This window comes from Orussus abietinus, unplaced genomic scaffold, assembly GCF_000612105.2.
Source record: "Orussus abietinus isolate OABI.00-Male unplaced genomic scaffold, Oabi_2.0 scaffold10, whole genome shotgun sequence".
NCBI lineage: Eukaryota > Metazoa > Arthropoda > Insecta > Hymenoptera > Orussidae > Orussus > Orussus abietinus.
This window is the reverse complement of record NW_019396009.1, coordinates 732968-756023: the sequence shown is the minus strand read 5'-3', so window position 1 is coordinate 756023 and position 23056 is coordinate 732968. Positions and strand designations below refer to the sequence as shown.

Sequence of the window (23056 nt, the reverse complement as noted above, 5' to 3'; positions counted from 1 at the left end):
ATTATTTAAATTGTAATTATAACGATAAAATAATAACAATAACAATGATTTAAAAAAAAACTGAAAATCGATGGATTTTAATGGAATTATTTAAAGCGGACCAACCGCGATCGAGTCGATCGGTTCAAATCGATCCAAGCGATCGGACTGTACGTACCTGCTGGGGCGTCGGCGACGCGGCGCCGCAGCCCGATGGCGGCGGCGGCGACGACGACGAGGTCTGGACGCGCGACGGCCTCCTCGGCGGCGGGGTCGGCGCGGGGCCCTTCAATTTCTCGGTCAGCTCGCGCAGCCGCTCGCCGCGGGGGCCGGAAGAGGACTTCTTGCCGCTTCCTCCTCCGCCCCCGCTCCACCGGAACCTGTGCAGCCGGTCCACCGCTGTCACCGCTGGTTCCTGTCGACGGAATCGAGACTCTCCTGATCCGACCTCTCCGCGTAGACGAAAAAAAAAAATCATCCCCGCGAAACCGGGACCGACCATGGTGCCCGTCAACGGACGCTCCCGCACCTCTCGAGGAGGATGGCGAACGAATCCGGAGGGCGGGCGAATTCCTTTCGACTCCGAAGAATCGGGAGCCTGTCCCTCGACGGTTCGTCCTCCACCCTGAACCCGAAAAGTGCGATCGAGAGGGCGCGAGGGTCCCGCGACCTCCTCGACGAACGAGGGCGCCAAAAGTCGACCGGGGAAAAAGAAGCATCGACCACTGGGACGGGGTCGCGAGGAGCAACAACTGGCCGGAACCGATCCTCGATTGGCCATCGAACGAGTTGCCACCGGGTGGAGAGCAATCGTCCGGGGAGAGGACCGGGCGAACCTTGACTGCCAGGTCGAGGTCACCGAGGCAGGCCGCTCGACCCAATTCCGCGTCGACTCGAACTCCACTCCGGGACCTCTCGTCCCGCCGCCACGTGACGGCGGCGGATCCCTCGCAACCCCGGCGAGGTACCTCGAAATCGAGTCTCGGCCACCAGGGCGAAACTCTCCACTCCGCACTCTGCGTTACCGCGTCCCGGGTCGGACCTCCCGTCGCAGGGGGGGCCCGCGACGCCGTCGGCGTCCCGAGCCCCTGACCCGGCCGCGACCTCGAGGACCGACGCCCGCGTACCTGCAGCTTCAGAGTCTGGTGTTTGGTCCACTGGGCGAGCTGTCGCGGCACCGAGACCGAGTGGGCCACTGAGGCCGCGGATGATGCCGTAGATGATTGCGGCTGCGATCCGTGGCTCCCCATTTGCAGCACCCCGCGGTTATTATTAGCGTTTGAGTTTGGCGGCGGTTGCGCTGCCTCCGCGCTGCCGGCCCTGGCGGGGGCCGGGGTGGAGGGGGCGGAGGGGGTGGGAGGCGATCCCGCGGCGCTCGTGGCGGCGCCCGTCCCGGCGCCCGTCGCGGAGCGCGGCAGAGGCAGCCGCGACCGCGGCCCGATGCAGCAGCAGTCGGCCACGCTCGCCGCCAGGTCGATCGAGACCGGCTTCTCCGAGGGCCGCTCCGTCAGTCGCTCCCGGGAGTCGCCGTCGCGCGAGTTCCTCCGCTTCCGTCGCTCCTGGAAGTCCTCCCGCGAGCCCTGCGGCGGCAGGCTCTCCTGCGAACCCGGGACAAAAGAAGGCCTGGCGTTAGTTCGCTCCCCTGGACACCTCGCCGTCCGCGGTACCGAGGAGGTACACCGTATGCCCCGAGAAAGAAAAAAAAAAAGGAAGAAATTGCATCGAACCAATGAAATGATTTTTTTTTTTAATCCCAGGAACAATTATTTCACTCTAAGAAACTGGAATAAATTGAATGCAGCATTTAGTTAGGATTATGACAATTCCAGGTCGAGTCAAGTAATTATATTCTTTGGAAAATCAAAATGTTTCTATGGTTCGGTGAATTTTTTTTTATTCTCGGAGTTGCGCCGCAAAAAAAACCGTAATACGTCGACGCGCGGACTCGTTTCCGTAACGAGACTATTCGAAGGGACCGGAGGCGTCGTCGCGTCCACGCGGAGGAGGCGTCAAGGAAAAAGGGCGAAACCGTCCTACGCGACGCGGTGGTCGCGGTAAGGCGACCCCGCGTCTTCCCCCGACCTCCTCGGAAAGAAACTACCCTGAAATAGATCCCGTCGAAGGAGAGTTTCCCGAAAGCTCCTATTTTCCGGCGCGTCCCGGCCGGCGGGGTCCGCCGAGTCCGGAAGGGCCGCGAATCGAGGTCGACCGGTACCGTTCCCCTTTCCGCCTCGTTACGGCCGCGGCGGAAGAGCGGCGGCGAACCTGTTGCGCGCCCGGAGGTTCCGCGCGGTCGCGCCGCAGGAAGAAGGAAGCTAGGTGTCCGCGCCGCGGCGGAGGCGCCCGCGTCTCGGGTTCCGCGTGCGCGTCGCGGCCGCTGACGTCAAGCCGGATATTATTCCGAGGGGAAACTAGGTGCGGGAATCGAGTCGGGCCGGTGACTGGCAGTGGACCGTCCATTTGCGAGATCGCTTCCAAGTTTAGGCCTTAAGGTGTTATCAAAGAGTGTCACATATACGCATATATCAAAAAGTAAAAATATTTATCAAAATTATCTGGGTGGACCGAATAATTTGAAACTTCACCCCGTGATTACGGAACTCCTAATCGAGGTCTTGAATCTCGCGAGATTTCATTTTTTATCAATATTTTCACATTTCGATATATATAGAATGACCCTTTCGTATCACCTTAAGACGCGATCCGACCGGGCCGCGTCGAGCGTCGCACCTAGCGCGGCGCGTCGAGGACAAAGAGACGGATAAAAACCGAATTTCTCTCCGCGCGTCACTTCCGTCGCACTTCTCGCCGAAATTTGTCATCCGCGATCCACCGACGCGTCGCGCCTCGCGTGACGCCCGACGCCCGTTTTTATCCCCCCGGAATAAATTTTTCCATCCGTCTCTTATTTCGCTCGCGGATTTTTCTCCTTCGGCGAATCAAGCGCGATAGGAAGATACGTACCTGAGAGAGTCGCAATCCGTATCTGGTGCCACCCAGGACCACGTATCCACCTCCACCGCCTCCTGTCATGGCCCTCGCGGCGCCTCCCAGCCACCCACCGAAACCACCTCCTCCCGACTTCTCGCTCGCACCCCCGCCGCCTCCTTCCCCGCCGACGCGGGGCATTCTTCATCCTTCCCTCACCCTGGAAAAAAGCAAACATCCGTATCAATTCCCCGATCCGATAAAAAAAAAAAAAAGAAACGCCTCTATTGAAAGTCCAGGTGCCCTGCACACCTATACTCATTAAAACGACGAATTACCCGCGGAACCCGATTTACCGGATATCCGGCGCAATCGCACGATACTCCATCTGAAAATCGCTGCGGATTCTTGAAGTGATAATCCAAGGAATTGGCGGCTGCAATCAAAAGGCGGAAACTAACGAGCTAAACCTCGGCAAATCGATCGCCCCGATGGTTCGCGTTATCCGACGACCCTGAAATTACAATTAGCCGCAAAAAAAAAATAATATAAATGACAAACGACGGTGGTAAAAGAAATAATTCTCCGGAACCCGATTTACCGGATATCCGGCGCAATCGGACGATACTCCATCTGAAAATCGCTGCAGATTCTTGAAGTGATAATCCAAGGAATCGGCGGCTGCAATCAAAAGGCGGAAACTAACGAGCTGATGGTTCGCGTTATCCGACGACCCTGAAATTACAATTAGCCGCAAAAAAAAAATTTAAAAAAATGACAAACGACGGTGGTAAAAGAAATAATTCCCCGAGCCTAATGCGCCGAGACAACGGCGCTAATCTCGAAATACTCGAGGTAGCGAAAGATTGCCGCGACCGGCCATAATCGTCGACCACAAGGAAGGATAATTCCGTAATCGGCGCGTTCGCGATCGTTACACTTTTTTTTTTTCCCCCGGCAGTTTTACTCGTTCATTAGGCACGCTTTCCCGGAGAGCTTTTCCCCGTACGCTGCCGTCGTTCCTTCTCTCGCGACCGGCGCCTCCGCTAAATGACGCTAAACGTCGGGTTTACGCGCGCGGCGTTTATAAGTTCCCGGGCCATGCGGCGTAATTAAGGGTTTACGTAACCCCCGCCGTTTCGGAATTTCCGCCGCGGCGGAAATTCATTCACCGGAGCTAGAATCGCGCGTACAAATAAATCCCGCCGACAGTTATCGGGGGGAGGACGCGCCTACGTTCGCGCGTTTCCGCGGATCCTCCGCAGCGCGACCTTGCCCGAGCGGCCGGATTTATCGTTCTCGTAAAAATTTCGGAACGCTTTGACCGCGACTTCTCTCTTTTTCTCCCCCCCGCGGCTCGATTTAGAGCGCGGGATAACCGCAAAAGTTCGCGCCGGAAGTCCCGCCGTCGTTACCCGGACCGTTCGTTTCCGGCCGCGGAATCGGCGCATTCCTCCCGTTCAATTTTTCTTTATTCATTAATTTCCCTTTATCCTCCTCTGGAGATCGACAAAGGAAAAGCGCGACTGCCGGTTCAGTGGCAACGGGTCGGACACACACAATTCCGCGGAGTCCTTTATCGCGCGCTTGGTTAACACGTTCCCTGCCGCGTGGGGCGTATGCGCCCCACGCTGCACTTTCCGTTCAAGCCATTTGGTAATATCATTGTAAAATAAAGAATTTTTTGAAAATTCATTATGCAGTCAATTATGGGCATATTAATACTATTTCTGATGCGCTCATTTGATCGTGGGGTGTATTCGCCCCACGCGGCCTGAACGGAAAGTCTTCAAAAAACGGTCTGGCAGGGAACGTTGAACTTTCCGTTCAAGCCATTTTGTAATATCATTGTAAAATAAAGAATTTTTTAAAAATTCATTATGCAGTCAATTATGGGCATCATAATACTATTGCTGATGCGCTCATTTGATCGTGGGGCGTATTCGCCCCACGCGGCCTGAACGGAAAGTCTTCAAAAAAACGGTCTGGCAGGGAACGTGTTAAACGACGAGAAGGGTTTTCCGGGTGCTCTGTCCCTGACATTTCCGCGGGTAATCGCAATCCCGGGGAATCTGCATACAATAAGCACACCGTGCCTGCGTTTCCGTTAGCGCGGCGCAGCCTGCACCGAGGTCGCCGTATGCGAATCGGGCTCGATCCCGATCGCTTATTAAAAATGATAAATTAGCCGATAAGCCCCGATAGGATCCCCTTTGTGCCCTTGCGCGTAATGGATACATATGCGCCTATCTCCTCCGGCCTCTCTTTCTCTCTGTACATCCGTGTACATACAATTCCAGGTAATCGAGGCTCCGCGCCTTTGATTGCTCTCCTCGGATCCGCCGATCGGATTAAGAGCAATGGCCGTTCGCGATTGTCGTGCGGTTTAATCGATGCCACCGAGGCGGAATAGTGCCAAGTTCAGCCGGGGATGCGACTCGCGGACGCGCCTAATTACCGGGTTAATCATCGCGAGCCCCGAGTGCCGGCTTTTATCAAAAAGTTAACCGAACGGCGAGAGCGATGCGTTACACGTCCTCCAATAAACAATCGAACGTTATCGCTCGGCCCGAAATAAGTGGGAGGAAAGATACGCTCCGGAATTCCGGAGAGACATTCCCGAGGTTCGAGTCGCCCCGTACTTTTCGCGAGGGAGAGAAAAAGGGGCGGAAATGTTTTGGCTTAGCAAATTCCGGGGAATATCGCCGGTCACCGGGACGGCTCGCGCGAGTGTCGTCTTCGGCGTTCCTCGAGCTTGCGAAATTCCCGAGGCGGCCGCGGAATTCCTTCCCGAGTCGATATTTTCGTTTTTCCCCCGCGACCCGCGGACCCGGTAAAAATATTCGGCGCCTCGGAATGCCGAGATCTTGTTTGGAAAGCGATAAAGAGGAGGCCCTCGCATCCGAGACTGCCATTCGCCAGGAGATAAGGAGCTTTCTTCCCGCTCCGCGAAATTAACGCGCCTCGCGTCGGAATATTTTCAGAGGATCTTCCGCGAAATTCCATCCCGGGATTTCGCACACCAGGGTAAAATCTCGCGACCGAAATCGACCTCGTCGCTCGCGACCGGATAACGCGCGTTATCTAACGAGGAAATTGTTTACGGGCCCCGGCTTATGGGTGTAACAGAAAAATTCCCTGATTCCGTGCCAACTGCGATCAATTGTCAATTAACATCGGTTGATGTCAAGTCGGATCATCGGATGGATTCGCGATTATAAACAAACACTGGTTTGACGTAAGCTCCTCGACGCGTCGATATCGAGCGTCGGGGACTCCAGATTTTGTAGGCAAGAAAAAAAAATAAAAATGAAATATTTCAAGATCCGCGTTATCGGTCTCATGAGAATATTATTACGGATCCCGGTCGACGTCGCAAGAGTCAATTATACTCGTTAGCGTATAAAAGGAGGGAAAGCACGACTTGGGCTCGAGCCAAGAAAAATGTCCACATCCGCTCGAATTCCCGGCCGCGGGATAAGACGCGACGAGATTCTCAATTTTGGATTTGGACCGCTCGGACGGCTTTCGGGGGTCATTTCCAAATAATAATGAATCATCCCGAAGCGGCCCTGTCGCAACGGCGATGGACTCACTAGTTATTTTAAACCGGGGATTCTGGGATCGAGGAGGAATCTCGCGGACAGGGAGGACCCTCGTGCCGATCAAAGAAAAATCGCGGATCGATTGACCGGAAAAAAGAAAAAATAAATTCAAACTCAGATCCGAAGATATAACCTCGCGTGAAATTAATGGGACATTATCGCGCAGTAAATCCACCGAGTAAAAGTACCCACCCGAGCAGAAACGAAAAGCCGACATGATGTCGGTGATCTTCCGGCAACCGGGGTAAAAATCAACCGCGTATGAAAATTTAAAAAAAAAACCGCAAACGGTTCGATTCGAGCGAGGAAGAATTTCGACCGAGCTCCCGTTATCTTCGCGACGTATTATCGGCAAATCGGCTCGAGTGCTCGACTCGACAAAGGAGGCACAACACCCCTCTCTTGAATTTATATTTCCATTATCCGGCGAGGCAAGTGATCGTCGAAATACCAAGAGGTGCCTCCAAAGTCGGGAAATTCACCATCGCCGTTATCAATACGTACCTCCCGTTATCAATACGTATATCCCGTCCTCCACGGTCCAGCTAAATAGTTGCACCGCGCATTACCTGACAACCGTTCCACGGGGCATAAATAAAAATAAGCCAAGCAAGACCCGAGGTTGTTGGCAGGGCACCGACAGTGATTGGCACTCGGCGGTAAGAAAGGCATTAGCCGGCGATAGAAAGGGACAGATAGAGACGGATAGAGAGAGAAAGAGATACGCAAAGTCGCCTCCACGGCCGATACATGAGCATTTCGTCTCGTTAAAGTGCCAATCATCTCATCTCCCGGCGTCACGCGCATTTATCTCACTTTGCACCGAACGTCCCGAATCCCTTTCGCCGGAACGGCCAATAAAGCCACCATTTTATCCCAATCATTTATTCCGCCACCGATCGGGCCAGTTTCCCGCGAATCTCGCGTCCCGATCGTCGAGGAAACGCTAAATTTACCCCGAACGGCCATTAAAACGACACCGCATGCCTCGACTCGGGCAAACACCGGTTTACCATTTTTTACAGCGACGTCCTATCTGCCGGGTTAAGTGCCGCCAGGCGCCATAAAGCGGCGTCTTTTTCACCGAGGCAAATTCAACATCACCTCGGATTGACTTTCCCTCCCAAATTACGTGCCGTTCGAGCGAAACGTAAGCATTACGTAGGATACGCCCTGGATAAAGTCGCGACTCCTCGATGCTGGAAATGGAACCGCGACTCTTAAGGTCGTTCCCCTCGATTATCGGGCCACGGTCATGTCCGCCGAACCGCTCAAGAGCGATCCCTCGGAACGTGGCAAAAATCGGTTGGAAAAATTCCACGGTCCCATACATGTGCCCATAATTATGAAAGTGGTCTAAGTCATATATCTTTTGTTTCGAAATTACATTGAATTAATTTCCTTTGAAATAATATGGCGTGAAATAACTGATACTCATTTTTTTTTCAATTTCGACTTAGACCACTTTCATAATTATGGGCACATATAAGATCGTTCCCCAAATGCCTAGACATCGATCGACTCTAAAAGCCTAATTCCTTTCTCCCGAGCTAATGAAGCCACGCATTAGTTCGGATAATATCATTATACTTTCTGACTTTAATATTAAGTCAAGTGTCTCGAGAAAAAGAAAAAGTACCGCGCCAGGTAGGTGGCTCGTCTCATCTCTCTAGCCCGTCCCTTCCTCGAGTCGCCGAATCACCTGGGGATCGCATGGCGTCCAGAGTCGCCGAAGACGGTCCGGGCCCGACCTCTCGACATCGGGGACGCTCCTTGGTCGAAACTCGCGACACTCGGGGAGATACACTCGCGCGCGGTGCGACTTTTCCCGCGGGACGGCCGAACCGCGACTCGCGGCCCGCTCGGAGAGGGAGGGCCTCGTCGCCGAGGAGAAAGCCGAGAAGAAGCTCCTGGGGCCGCTCGGCGAAGGATTTTCTAAATAGCGCAGCCTCCGACCGCGAGAGCACGCCTCGGTTCGCCTTCGTCGCGCGACTCACTCGGCGAACCGAGTAGGACGGCTCGCATGATATTTATACGTCGTCGTCGGGCACCCGGTGTTGCCGGGCGGAGAGGAGGAATCTCGACGGAGAATCTCGCGAGACGGCGACGTCCCTTCCTAACGACCGCGGCCCAATTTTTATGCGAGCCGTGCGAAAAGAACGAGCCGAGAGAAATCGCGAGAACTCTCCTCCGGGTTTAGTTTATCTCCGCTCGGGAGCTATCGGATGCGATAGTCGCTCGAACCGCGGCCACTCCTTCGGGCGGAAGGAACAAAGAAAAAAAAAAAAATAATCCCACGGCTCGGCAAAGCCGCTTAAAACGTAATTAACTCGAAGATTTTCTTCCCAATCTGGTAATAACGGCTTCGGGCTGCAATTCGCCAAGTAACAATTATCAGCCGAGCGTTTCGCGCTACCCGTGCACTTGGCGCGGAACTCTGCCGAGGGTCCCGATACCAAAATGCCCGGTACCTTATTTCGCGTTTACGCCTCGGTCGAGACGTCATGGAGTAAAATATTTTCCAAAGAGTCTCCTACTTTTCCCGGATAACGACCGGGCGTTTCGCCCTGACCAGTGCACTTGGTGCGGGACTCTGCCGAGTTTCTCGATACGGGATCGCCGGGCCCCTTACGTCACGTATTTACGCGGCGGCGTGTCGCCTCGAGGTGCGCGCCTTGAAAAAGGAGAATTACACCGCGGAATTAAATCGACGGTTAAATACTGGGCAAAAGTGTCGCCGGCGTAATTGAAAGTGAATAAAAGGAAAATTCACGGGGCTACGCGCGAGTGGGGAAATATCAACGATCGAGGGGGCGTATTAAATTTTATTCGGGACCCTCCGTTATCGAGATATCGTCTCCCGACTTCGGCGTATGAAACGAAGCCCTCGGTCGAGTGAAAATCACGAGGACGATTCTCCGATCGAGCGCTCCGAGAATCGGATGCGATTGTCCTCTCGGCGAGGCCACTCCTCGGCGCCCCGAGAGGAAAGATCGCGCCGGCTCGGCAAAATCGACACGAGCGGGTATAATTAAACCCGTTAATACCTTTCTCGAGGTAAAAAAAGCCCTGGAACAAAATGTCAGAGCGATCCGTCTGGCGACGACTCGCAATCGAGACGACCGGATGCACTCGACGCCCTCGTCGCGATATTCAGAAAAAATCCCGCCGACTCGACAAAATCCACGGTTCGCAGCTAGCGGATCGAAATTCCTAGCAATGCTTGCGAAATTTCTTAAAGCGTCCTTAAAAGCGTCGAATAACCTCGCAATCGTTTGCACCTAACCAAAGAATTAATTTTTTTTTCCATGCCGAATGCGTTCCCGAATTAAAATCATCGACCTAATTACCCTCTAAATCCTCTGGATTTCAAAACTTCTGCTCATCATTTATCTCGCTCGGCGACATAAATTTTATCTTACAATTTGAACGTTATAATCGAAATCCGAAAGTCATTAGGTTTATACGAGGTGAAGATTTTCTATTCGGGTCCTTAAAAGCGTCGAATAACCTTGCGATCGTTTGCACCTAACCAAAGAATTAATTTTTTTTTCCATGCCGAATGCGTTCCCGAATTAAAATCATCGACCCAATTACCCTCTAAATCCTCTGGATTTCAAAATTTCTGATCTCGCTCGGCGACATAAATCTTATCTTACAATTTAAACGTTACAATCGAAATCCGAAAGTCATTAGGTTTACACGAGGTGAAGATTTTCTATTCGGGTTTTCGCGCCGTCCGGGAGGAATCTTCCGGTCGGGCCGATCGAAAAACTCGGCGTCGCCTTTTCCAGACGATTAAGAGTCAACGGGACAGCCGGACCCTCCGAGAATCTCAATCGGCTCCGTTTCCCTTTGTTCCCCGGAGGCCGATCGGCCCGATTCCGGAGCGGCGCTCCAAGTGTGGAAGTAAAAGTGGAAACGGACGTACCGATCCGGCCGGACCGGTGAACGACCGGATCGGATAAGCTCTCGAATGCCTAACGAGTGTACCGATCGAGGACAAACGTCACGCCGCGAAGAGAAGGATTACGTTGACTCGCCGAGAGGGTTCTTAGAGTATTTTTAACTCCTTTCTCGGCGCGAATCGTTTGTTTACGACGCGTCGAGGAGAACGAGGAGAAACTCCATCGCTCTTTCGGAGACGGCTCGTCGTAAAAATTCGTGGATCTTCGCGAATAACTCGGCCGAATAATTCTGACGGACGACTCGTCGTCGATTTCGGAGAAAATATCGACGACGCGAGGAAAACGCCGGGACGCGTTCCGCTTCGGCCGGGCGTCCTACTTACTCGCGAGAGGACTCTCGAGACGCGCGCTCCTTGCAACGCTAATTCCTTCGCGGCGTAAGTATAGCTTTCCGGAATTATCCGGGGATCGGAGCAAATTTCGACTTTCACCGATCGAGCTCTCGAGGGAGCCCAGGTCGCGGGAGTAATCCGAGTCGCGGACTTCCGCGTGGTCGGGCCTCGCGTTCGCGGAAAAACCGCCGCCTTGTTACGAGAAGGGCGCGACTCGTAAACACGAGTCGGGAGTCGAGGGTCGACGTCTCAAATTCGGAATTTTATACGGCGGGAGCGAAATTAACGATGAATCCCCTCGTCCAAGGTTCCAACCGCGGGTTACTCGTTTACTTAAGGTGGCGCGAAAGTGGCGTCAAAAAGTTCTCCTTTATGAAACTTTTCTCCGAACCGGGTGTACCGAATCCTCTAAAACTTTATAACGTGAACGTGGAGACTCTAAGATAGATCCTAACTCCCATGAAATTTCAATTATTAACAAAATTTATTCCTAGGTATTCTTAACATATTTTATAAACGGAGAAATTCCAGGAGGGTCAGGACCTTCCTTCGAGCCTCGATATTTACGTTGTGAAAATTCAAACGATTCGATACCCTCAATTTGGAGAAAAGTTTCATGAACGATTGACTCTTCGGATGTCGCTTTCACGTCCCCTTAAGTCGTTGTTCGAGTCGAGTTCTTCGCCAACGAAGTCATGGACTCCACTCGCCGCGGCGAACGTCCTCGAACGCGTTCCCTCTTCCCCGAGACGAGTCTCGACTCTCCAGGGCAACGTTTTCTGATGTTCAAACCCGAGGAGAGATTCCTGGATTTGATTAAATATTCGCCGCCAGTAAAGTATCTGGACTTACTTCCTAGGTGACTGGAAAGGGCATCGGGCGCCATTGTCCGCTCAGCCCTCCGGGTTGCAGCGTCTCCTTTTAGCCCGCGGAGTCATCCTCGCGAAATGCAGCCTCGACGACGCGCGTATTACCGGCACGTATGCACATGTCCCCCCGAGAACCTCGGGTGCCTGGCCCGAACCCACCGGAGCACCCCGGGCGACACCGCTCCCGATTTCCCGGGTTCTTTCCACTTTCTCGCACCGAGAGAAACCGCACGGGCCGGGCGACGCTTCTTCCAGCCGAGCGCGACCGAGAGGAGCGACCGCGTGGAGCGAGCGTCGCGAGTAACGCGATGCACGCGGCGCAGCATCCTATTTCGCCGGCAGCCGGCGGCCGCGTCCCCGTCTCCCCTCGGGCCCGGCGCCTCCTCCTCCTCCGACCTTCGCGCGCGAGCTGGATCCGCGAATCGCGACCGCGCGGCCGACTCGCGCAGACTCGCGAGCCACGCGCACTCGGCGAGGTGCGCGCGCGTCCGCGCTTCGGCCGCGCTCGGCGGGGCCTCCGAAGTCGCCCGAGCGCCGATCGCCGGGCGACGGCCGGCGCGCGCACGCGCCGCGCGGCCCCGATCGCCACGCCGCAGTCGGAGCCCGGACGCCGCCGAAGACCGATGGTCACCCCCAACCAGGTCGGCGCTCGCCAATTCTCCGAATTGTCCAAACACAGGAGGAGTCGTTTGCTCGTTAAGAGATTTTCGAAGCTTTCGCGGGCCTTGTGGACAGAGCCATGTTTGTCCGCTTTAGACCGCGCTAATGGTATTGCGTAAATGGAGGTAAGCGGAGGACCCAGGAGGTATAAGTCTGGTTTATGCTTCCGTCCTGACCTTGATTTAATTGTTTACACTCTGCTCGGCTTAGTCCTAATCCTTGGCGTAAACTCTCCCCGTGAACTCCTTACTGTGAACAATTAAGTAGGGTTAAGTTAGGATTTGGGCGGAAGTGGAAACCAGGCCACACCTCGCCGTCTCCCGAGCCCTCGATATTTCTTGACTCCGGATTTTGCGCTCGATTCAAAATGAAAGAGGAAAGAGCTAGGTGGAAACGAGACATCTCGGTTTACGTTTTCGATCGACGTCGGCACGTGGCCAGTCAAAATTCCTTTGTCCGTCGAACGGGTGTAGGAAATGCTCGCAGCGGCATAAACAGATATCCCAGATCGAGATACGATTTCCGCCGTCGAAAGGCGGCATTATTCTCAATTAATGAAAAAAATAACCACGTCGAATTGAAATCGAGAGTCGGGCAACGATCGAGCCGAGCTCGGCTCCGGAAGAAACAATGCATTTTCTTGGTATCATTTTCACCCAGGGTCCTCGGCTGTAAACACGAAGCTGCCCGTGACTCGGTTCAAGGAGACTCCATTGTCCGCATATTATGAAAATTTCGACAATAAACGAGAGAAATCTTATCCGCAAAGGTTCGCTGTCCCCCGAGGTCGCGTTCGTTCGATTCCGAGATATCGAGTCGCGATTGCAGCAAGATTCGTGTGTCGGGCCCGCAATAACGAATGTATCCGTAGATTTATCTCTGCGTTTCTGCCGCACCGATCGGTGCACCGGCGATAGCGCTTTAGATTGTCCGCAAGTCGGTCGCAGTTTCGGTGGAGGTTCCTAACGCGAGGAAATGTTCGAACGCCCTCGGATATCCCCGACTTGTTTTACGTAACGGCCAAGGAATAGCGGTTAAACGACGATGTACCGCGCCGCGTCGATCTGTGTAAAACATAAATCAACATCGCGTCCCACCGAGTCGTACATCGAGGAACATCGCGACGTCGACGAAGGACAGAACCTCCACCGCGTCACGCGATGTAAGAGCGAGTCCCACTGAGCGCGGCGGAAGTAAAAGTGAATAAAAAAAACCAGCGGGAATTTCGCTCGATTTGAATGGTCTTCTAAGTGAAACTTCTTAAGGGTATTAATATTTTAATTCTTTAACTTCGGAGTTCCACTTCCAGGGACCGATTTTTAATCTTTGACGCGCCGCGCTCAGTTGGACCCCGACGCTGTACAGTTTGGGGGGAAATCGGCGTTTCGCGGCACCGAGGAATGGCAGGCAGGTTCGACTCGCGTGCATCGGCGACGCCACCGGCAGTCTGCGTCTGGCGGGAGGGGGGTTACGTCAGCGCGGTCGGGCCGGTCCGGTCGGGTCGGACCCCGCGCCAACTGGTCACCGCTGGGCGAAACGGCGCGTTACCCTTAGGACCCGACCATGACTGGCGCGTAGTTTGAAACGGTTCGAAAGTTCTCGGTAAAAAGGACGTGAGAAAATGGTATACAGGTATCATCGCAGGTTCTCAACGGGAAATTCTTTCCCGAGTATTTATCTCCATTTAATTAGGTATCGACATTTATGCGTTCTCGTGAATTCCAGAGGAAAAGGTGGTAAGAGGAGATACCGGCAATTTCCCGGTGTTTAATCATCAGGACGCGGCGTCGTATTTGGAACTGGGAATTAAGCCCGTGGCGAGCCGCAGGGATTAATTGGCCCACCCGCTCAATTGGCTCCCCTGTTCCTGGAGGAGAGATAACTTTTTAGCGGAGGGTAATTTTGTAGAAGGGGAGATCCTCGCCGGTGGACGTGCACTCAGGAGGTAAGCGCAAAGCAGCCCTTGGCGCTTGAAAGTTTTGAGCCGGGATATTGGGGGCGATCGTTAAGTGGTCATACCCCAGGAAAGGTGAGAAACGCGGAGTACCTTCAAAGGCGTTACCTATTTCAGGCGAGAAACGTGGAACCGCGGTCCGCCACCCGGGGACCGTCATCGCCGAGGACCACCGTCGACCGGATGACTCTTCGCCGACCTCCTGGGAAGCGACTGGACGGGACGAAGCGGAGGGATGCGGAGCATCGCCGGCGCGAAAGGGCGCCGAGGACCTCGAAGAAAGCTCCCCGGTAGGCCGGGGCCACACGAGCGAACTTTCGACGTCCGTCGAAATTTACCCCTGTGTCGATGAACCACTTACCGTACGTCGGGCGACGTACGGTGGCCTCGACGAGCCTTTGTGCGGCGCAATGTTCGTCGCGACGCGCCTCGTTCTCGACGCCCGTGTGGCCCCAGCCTTAGACTTCCGCGCGCGCCGCTCGCGCTAATGTCACCCACTGGCCGGTCCGGTCCGATGTTTCGAGGCCGCGCCTCCGCTCCGAACTGGCCCGACCTCTCGCCGAGGGACCGCATCCGGGGCCCTCGCGCCGAGTCGAGTGCTCTTTCTGTCTCGACTGTACCGAAGCGAGTCGTCTTTTCTTCGTTCTTTATTTTCCATGCGACGCCCCGTGGCCGGCGCACTCGGCGCGCGGCGCACTGCGGCTCGGCGACTCCACCTTAGCGCGGCGACGTTCCGCTGGGTCTTGTTTAGATGCCCTAAAGGACGCAGTCGAGGGTCTAGAATTGCGAGGAGGATCGTTCTATGGACAGAGGCATTCGGTATTTTAGAATCAAGGGAAAGTGTACTTTGATTTATGGCTCTCTCGCGGATTGGCTTAAAGATATATCCAATGAGAGACGGATTTAAGGCGACGGCTAGGGAAGTGGGAAAAAATTGGGAATGGTTGGAAACGGTGGTACTCGGCGAATCGATCGTTTACCGAGCTGTCCTATAATAGGACCAGTGCATATTTTAAGGCGGATCCCAGCTGAGAACCTTTGCGCGCTTCCTCGCGCTCCAAACTCGGAGGGCCCTTTATAGGTGCCCCATGCCGAGAACGCGGCGAAACCAATATGGCGGGAGACGATCTTAGAAAATAGCGGCGAAGAAGCGGACGAACTTATTTATAGATTTTCCACCGGCGAGGATTCGTCGCTCCTCGGCCGGTCCGACGAGACGTCGGAAACGGGAAGAGCGGCCGATAATTGTGAAAGTTGGCTCCCCTTGCCGAAGGATTTATTTTGGCACGGAAGGAATTCGAGTTACGTATCGGAAATGCTGTCGATGCTTTGTGTACCTGCTGGGTGCATCGTCGCCGATGCGGCTAAAAGTTGCACAATCGTTTTAACGGGCGCAACGTGCGTCAAGGAGGGCTGCCTTCGGGAAGCCCTGGGCTCTCGCGTTTGTATTTGTATTTGACGCACATTATCGGCGGTCAAACTTATCCAGTTTCACAAGGCTTATTTTCCTCTGCGGTACCAAAATGGCCGCGCGCTACGGAAACCGCAATCGGGAAACGCGAAACCGTTGAACTACATTTTCCAAGGGTTAATCACCGGCGAAGTACGGAGGTATAACGTATTACCGTGGGACTGTAATTGCGATATAATAAAGGGCGGACCGAGATAACCACAAGGGGCGATTTTATGCGGCAGGGGAACCAGGGCAAGCGGATTTCAAAAAGGCCTCACCTGCCGAATCGATAGAATTTATTAACCGCGGATGCTACTCGTTTCTATGTTTTTCTATTTATTAAAATTATCGATAGGAACGTATAAACTGTAAACGACTCGAGGAGGACCTCTTAGTTCCCGTGGCCTCTGTACGTTTTTTTATTAGACATTTGGCAAAAACAACATTTTCACGTGCATCGACGGCAATGACCAGTGACGTCACCGACGCTTCGGGTGTCTCCAGTTCGGTCGACGAATTTTGAGATTTAGTTGCTTTGCCATCTCAGAAATAGCGCACGCGGCGAACTATTATAAACCTCCGAAAAATGTAAGGTCACAGGCGTCCACTGCTTTTATTAGTAACGTTTCGGGTTTCAATCGTCCCTTAGATCCCGATTTAAACGCAAAGTGGCATCCTGCGGAGTGTTCCTTCGGAGTCTGGTTGTCGGCTCCGATTCGCGACGCTTTGAATTCGAGTCGCCCTTTTAAGAAGGTTAGGGCCGAAACTTTCCTCGATTCTTAATGATCCGATAAGTCGAGTAGACGGAGACCGCGCGTGCAATCGCTTCTATTTACGTTCGGTAAACCGACTTAACCTTGCACTCGAATTATTAATAGACGCTACCGGCATATATTGTCAGACAGGTGGTAAAGTTACATAAAATCCCGCCAACCGATCATTATGAAAAACAGCTGGCGCCCACGTTTCCTACTTTCCTGTCATTTCTGACACTACGGCGCTTAGGGACGATTTTACCCTTCCCGGTACTCGATTAAGGTTGAAATTGCATGACAAATTAGGACCATGAAAATCGCTACGCCGACATCGACTTCGATCGATCCTTTCCTCGGCTGGAAATTAATTCATACGGATTTAATTTCGGAACGAAAAATTATTAACTACCAAAAAAGGTGCCCTGCGATTTTTTTTTTTTTAACTGCAGAGCGCGTCAGTAATTTCTTATTCATGTGCAACTGGGAACATGCAAGGGCAAGGTGGTGCCATCCTACAATTACGCGCCGAACTGATATGTAAATCGTAACGCGATCGCATCGTGTGCTGCCCTCTGGTTTCGTACGTTAGCTTTCACCGTTTTTTGCCCCCAAGGGCGGTGCAACGAATTTCTGGTAGGGGCTCGCGCACTCGCGATGGCTGTGCCATCTACCAGTTGCCGTTGGCGGCTCACGCATTCGTGATGGTAATACTATGCGGCAGGTGACGGTGGTGGCTTACCATTACAGCAATCTTCAAACTCATCTCTGCCAAATCAGAGATGAGTTGAGAGATTGACGGGAAGGCAAAAACGTTACCGCCTTTGCCGACACCAACGACTATGTAGTTCGAAGTCCGTTCGTTAGATGGCAGTGCTCGTTGCTCCTTAGTGATCGTTGATACTTGGAAATGAGAAAATGACAGAGTTAGCAAAAAATAAAGAGAGTTCATCGAATAGAGATCATTAAAAGACAAGGTAAATCACATGACCGAGATACTGGTTAAAACGGGTGTTTTATTGCCATACTAGAGAACCAGTTTTATTTTATCTGTAGTAGCGAACACATCGAGTTACACAAATATATATTATCCTGTACATTGAATATCCTTTGTTAGTGGGTAATAATATTTACTTCGTAGTCGTTAGTTTATTTTTTGTTTTTAACATTAGGTAGCTGTTTTACTCTATTGTTATAGACCCCGTTACTTTTGTACGATAAGTTCATGAGCTAGCGTGTTCCGAGCGCAAACCTCGGCGTTTCAAATGATCGGACGTAAAAAAAAAAAAAGGATCGAGATGGCAGTATTTGGTCTAATTTAAAGTTCACAGGTTACCACGACCGTTCCGCAAAGATCGACACCAAATCAAAATGCTAAATCTACGTACTGGAAGGACAACTCTATTTCACAGGGTTACACATCGTCTCCATTAAATTATTTTTACACTAACTTTTGCCAGTACGTCGACCGCGAAACCTTTCGAAGGTACATATAAATGCAGGTATCGCACCGTGGTGAATAATATGACAGTTAAATCAATGTGCCCGAAGTCTAACGGAAGAAAAAAAAAAAGCTTAACGAAAGAAAAGAAGGAACCTCTAACTGCGTCGCCTCGACAATCTTTTTATTCAAGTTCCATGCGCACCGCTGAGACATTTTAAACGTCAAAAGAGTGTTGACCCCACGAAACGAGAAATAAAAAAAAAAGGAAAAGTAAATAAAAGTAAAGTAAAATAAATTAAAGCAATCGAGTCGCTCGAAAGTTGTCCCCCTCGAGGAGCGAAAATTCCGTCAAGTAACCTAAATCGAAACATACGCCCGACACTGTGCACAATCTTGAACGAAAGGATTGTCAGATGCCAAGAAGTGTAACGTTAAAAGGCATGGATGTCCGCGGTGTTTCCAAGCAAAGAGGTTCACACAGGGGCCATTGTTGCACCAATGGTGGTCCCCTTTTCTCTTCCTTTCTCCCCTTTATTCTCTCTCTCGCGCGCGCGTGCAGGGTCGAAATCGTATAAATAGTATGCCTTAAACAGTTGTCACGTTAATTACAACGGGTTTGCCAAATTGTGTCGCAGGAATGTATTTTAGCTCACAGAAAAATAAGTTCTCTTTTGCCTCTGATATCGCAAGTTCGTCTATCTTTCGTCGCATTCGTACCAAGGGGGGGGCCCAGCCTAGTGGGAGCAGCCGAGCATCTCGGAACGGCGCTCTCTCTCTCACCTCCAGCACCGCGTGCTCCTCCCCCGAGGTACGAATACAGTATATCTAACATTACTCCTATTAGTCCTTAATTTAAAAATATAACAGTAGGTAAACGTGTGCGCGGGTTGCGTGTGTGTAGGTGTACGTGTCTCTGTCGCGCGCACGTCGTCGCGCGGACTTTCGCGGTGACAAGATATTGTTTCTAAGTAGAACGCTAATGAAAACGGCAACCGAATCGGTACGGTCCCCGACTTGCGAGTCGCAGCGAACAAACGCGCTCGCACTCTCGACGCGAAGAGACGCAACGGTTAAACAATATCAGAGTTTTGCCATCGACACTTCGTCCCTTTTGTGACGGCACACAGGTGATTATGTAGTATCATGTCGTTAACGCATAGATCTCGAAACTGTGTCTATCGGTTGGGTCTGTGAACAGCGAGAACGAGATAATATTAGGCCTTAGCTTCCGCGTCACCGTTGCTCTCCGCTTCCACGGGCTTCTCCTCGAGCTTCGCCTTCTTCTCGGGACTTGCCCCGTCCGCGGACGTGTCCGCCGCCACCTCCAGACCGGCCGCCGATTTTCTCTTTATACAGCCGGCGTCTACGGCGGGAGTCTCTGCAAATTATTCGCAATGGTGCCGTTACTCTACGGGCGTCCGAGCACCTCCGAAGGCGTCGCGGCGCCTCGGGAATACCCCCCGTACATGATCCACGACGAGGACAATCAAACGATAAGCGCACCAGGGCTCCTATTCTCGAGTTCATGTGGATCTTTTATAGCATACAGAGATAACGAAGTTTGCACCGTTGCGACGTCGTTGGTCAACGTTTGAAAAACTGGTGAATTTGGCACGCGAAAGTCGATCGGATGAACACTCGAGAATCGGAACCCAGGGTGATCCTCGCCGCGCGGAGGGTCTTCCTCCGAGGATAACCGAACTCGGGAGAGACCATTGAAGCTTGGATCCGACCAGAAATAAGGAATCAATTCCCGGGGTGCGATAAATCCAAGATACAATGGTTACTCCCGCCCCCCCATGGAGACTATTTCCGGAGGTGGGAAAATGACGTCCACCCTGGAGGAGCCACCGATTGTTTCAGGAAGGTTTCTTTCGTTACCGGTCGAGTCGCCGTTCTCGGTGGACTCTGCCTCCTTCTCCTCTACGTCCTTCTCCTCCACGGAGCCGTTTTCCTTCGCCTCCTTGACGTCGCCATTCTCCGACGTCTTCGAGTCCTCGTCGACCTCCTCTACGACCTTCTTCTCCTCCTCCACGACTTTCTTCTCCGGCGTGGAGGCGATCTTGGTTTCCCTGTTGGGAGAAAACGTAGGGATTACTCTTCGTCCTCCTCGTGCGCAGGAAATAATCCGTTTAACGAACTAAATTATCACCTCTCGGGTTCGCGTGCGAGCCGAACGTATCATCGCAAATCCCTTCTAATCCGGATAATTTCCAAGGACGAGCGAGCTCGACGGTCCTTGTACGGAATATAAATATTAATAAGCCAAGTAGGATTCATCCCGGGGACGGATCCTCGGGTAGAGCACGCGTTTGCAATTATAAGGCAATTGCCGGAATTTAAATCGGAGTAAAAAGCCATTTTTAATGCAGAACGCGGGGAGTTCTTCGATAGAGTACGAGGGAAGATACGAGGGGAACCTCGAAAACATGTATGTACATGTATACATGGGAAGAAAGAGAAAGAGAGAGGGATTATGGTGGTAGACCGAGAGATAAGAGAGAATCGATACCGACATTAGGCGCGTTGCCAAGCGCATTTATAATCGATCATTCCGATCGCAATTTAATCTCCGGGAAATTGGTCAGTCCCTTCGATCGATTCCCCAGAGGCGAAACGGGGGAAATTTTGTTTTCTGGAGTCCTCGCTACCGTGAAATATAAAAATTATAACTGCGATGCCGTTCCCGCTAACCGTTGGATATAAGTTAATAAAGGGTCAGCATGAATATTGCGAACTAAGGACGAATGCCGACAAGTGAGCGGTAAAAGAAAATTAAATTCAACGGAGCCGCGTAACTATCAGTCGTTCCGCGATAAAAGGGGCTTAAAAACCGCTGCGGGTACCGTGATTGGCACGGGAGATGTTATCAACCGATATGGAGTATAAACTACGTGAAAGTGCCGTTAAACGGCGCTCCCGCGAAAACCGTATATGCGACGTAAGAGAAAAAAAGATAGACGAAAGAAAAATATTGCAACGCGACAACCCAGTGCCTCGTCTGGTTCAACGATATTCACTTGACCCCACCTATCGGGGTGCACGTGAATGCGCCCTCGATATTTATTAACTTAAAAAATTCTATACCGTGGAGGAAACGGAGGGTCTTTTTCTCTTTTCGTCAGGTTATAAAACCGAAGCGTGAACAGGGAGTCGCAGAGCCGGGGGACGCGTTCCACCGGAAAGAAACCGTCGCGACTTCCGAAGATGGGAGGAGACAGTCGAGATCGGCGTCATGTCATTGGCAGGACTCTGGGAAGTTTCGCAAAGCCTCGCGGAGAAAACGACGCGCTCGCGAAGAGGTAGGGGCCGGGTCGGGAAGGTGGGCATCCGCGTTTTTCGGTACAGTTCCGTACAGCGAAAGCGCGGCAACGCCGAAAGACGGGACGATGCCCTGTTGGTAGGTGCGAGCGAGACAGGAGGGACGCCCGCAGCAGCGACACAGCGCGGAGAAGGAGCGAAACACCGGATCGCGTCCAGCGCGGCAAACCTCGGAGTCGCCGGCGGGCCCGCCTCATGCGCTACCCCCACCCCGCGCGCCGAGAGACCGGTCCCTCTCTCTCGCGCCCGCATGGGCAATAAGTGCGAGGAAGACGCCGCTAGGCTGCGAAACGTGGAGGTCTCTCGGCGACCCGCCCCCTCCCCCTGCCGCCGGTCCGCAAAGAGGCGGGCCGAATCCGGCGAAACACGCGCGTCACCCACACCGCAACAGCGACTCGCATACCCCAGCGAGGTCGAGCGCCGCGTGCGCGCGACGCTATCCCGCCGCCGCGCGGCATCGATTCGCAATCCTCCTCCCTCGGTTCGATTTCGCGCACGAAATGCCCTCCTCGAGAGGACGTATCACGCCCGAACCCGCCGACCGAGAGCGCGGCGCGGAGGACGCGACGCCGCTCCCGGTGCGGCCTAATCGGCAAAAGGAGAACGCCGATCGATAAGCCGGCCGCTCTCTTTCGGAAAGGACGCGCGCGTACAGTCCGGCGCAAAACGGCGCACCGAGATAAACACTGGGCCCGATCTCTCTCCCCGATTCCCCGGCGACGTCCTCGTCCCACCTCGCGGCGGCGCTCTCGCCCCGAAAATACACCCTCGAGGCGCACAGCCATCCCGCGCTCCAAATTCGCGGCGAATTGGCGGCCGACCAAGCGCGATCGCCTCCGCTTAGGTCTCGGGGCCCGACGTCGACGAGTCCTGGAGTGAGACAGGACGCGGCGTCCGGCACACGTGGTGCGCGCGCGCGGAAATCGGGCCCAGGGGCGCCGATCGCTGTCCGGAATGCTCGATCGTTCCCGTGTTTACGGTTAGCCGGAGAAAATGCCGCGCCGCTCGGCGTGCCCCCTCCCCCGCGGCCCGTGCACCGACGCGGACGCATCGCGAGGCCGCGATTCCTTTCGCGCGGTTTTTTTCCTCCCCAGAAACCGTCGCGGCGGGGTCCGCTCGCGTCCAGGAACGACCGCGCGGGAGTCTCCGCAGGCCTGGACGCGGAAACCACGCCGGCAACGCAGGCGGAGGCGGCGCGTCGGACGCCCGCCACCATGAGGCCGCGCGCGGCCGGCGCGCGCGCCTCGGTTTTCCCTCGGAAATCTCGATCGAAAATCGACACACCGGCTCGCCACTTACTTGGGCTCGGTATCGGCCATCGCGTTTCGAGCTCGCTGGACTTCTCGGGGACACTCGGCTGGGAAATACACCGGAGGTGGCTCGCGGGACGCACGGACTGCGGGACGCACTGGGAAACCGGGCAACACTACTGCCGCGTACCGAAGCGCAAATGGCAGAGGGACTCGCTCACTGATTCGCCCGAGTCCCTAGGCTCTGCCCGGCCGGCGGGCCGGCGGCCTTTAAACGGTTTTCTTTCCCGCTCGTTTGCAGATGGCGCCACCGACCGGCGGCCGAGGCCAACGTTACGCGGGCCTGCGCCGACGACTCGGAGGAAACTTTTCTAGATAGATCCCCCGTACCTTCGATTTTTATGCCCGGAACCTCGTTATACCCGAAGGAAGAAGTCTACCGAGAGATTCTGGGTCGCTTTCCGCGGAAATATCGCCTTTTGATCCGCAAACGAAGGCGATGCGAGCCACGCGTTCCGGTATCAGGCCTGTCGTCGCGTCG

At 53.6% G+C, this 23056-nt stretch overlaps 2 protein-coding genes and 1 long non-coding RNA gene across 7 annotated transcripts in view; 1 reads left to right on the top strand and 2 right to left on the bottom strand.

Moving 5' to 3' along the window:
• The window catches only part of LOC105699815 (rho guanine nucleotide exchange factor 17), a 33909-nt gene extending 21897 nt beyond the window's left edge, over positions 1–12012 (bottom strand). For 3 of the 5 annotated variants that reach the window (XM_012425148.2, XM_012425150.2, XM_023434374.1), the window contains exons 1-4: positions 11665–12011; positions 2944–3127; positions 1107–1577; positions 158–394 (exon numbers count right to left, since the gene is read on the bottom strand). In XM_012425148.2, the coding sequence (XP_012280571.1) occupies positions 158–394; positions 1107–1577; positions 2944–3108 (873 nt within the window). In that variant the 5' untranslated portion in view covers positions 3109–3127; positions 11665–12011. Of the gene's footprint in view, positions 1–157; positions 395–1106; positions 1578–2943; positions 3128–11664 lie in introns of all 5 variants that reach the window. The other 2 variants (XM_012425147.2, XM_012425149.2) reach the window with 1 other exon arrangement.
• A 277-nt stretch (positions 12013–12289) lies between these two features.
• Positions 12290–16686, top strand: LOC105699932. The gene is made up of 3 exons (XR_001104082.1): positions 12290–12466; positions 14067–14286; positions 14413–16686. It is a non-coding gene; the product is annotated as an uncharacterized LOC105699932 (long non-coding RNA).
• An 810-nt stretch (positions 16687–17496) lies between these two features.
• LOC105699910 (zinc finger E-box-binding homeobox 1) lies at positions 17497–22762 on the bottom strand. The gene is made up of 3 exons (XM_012425331.1): positions 22565–22762; positions 19826–20016; positions 17497–19322 (listed from the first exon to the last, which is right to left on the bottom strand). Exons 1-3 carry the CDS (start codon positions 22582–22584, stop codon positions 19159–19161), a joined length of 375 nt encoding a protein of 124 aa, XP_012280754.1. The 5' UTR covers positions 22585–22762; the 3' UTR covers positions 17497–19158.
• Positions 22763–23056: the final 294 nt, after the last annotated feature.

Excerpts from the sequence above, each read along its gene's own strand:
- LOC105699910 (XM_012425331.1), bottom strand. The coding sequence starts at position 22,584 with ATGGCCGATACCGAGCCCAA. Across the intron at positions 20,017-22,564 it reads ATGGCCGATACCGAGCCCAA|GGAAACCAAGATCGCCTCCA; the intron begins GTAAGTGGCGAG and ends TTCTCCCAACAG. Across the intron at positions 19,323-19,825 it reads CGAGAACGGCGACTCGACCG|AGACTCCCGCCGTAGACGCC; the intron begins GTAACGAAAGAA and ends AATAATTTGCAG.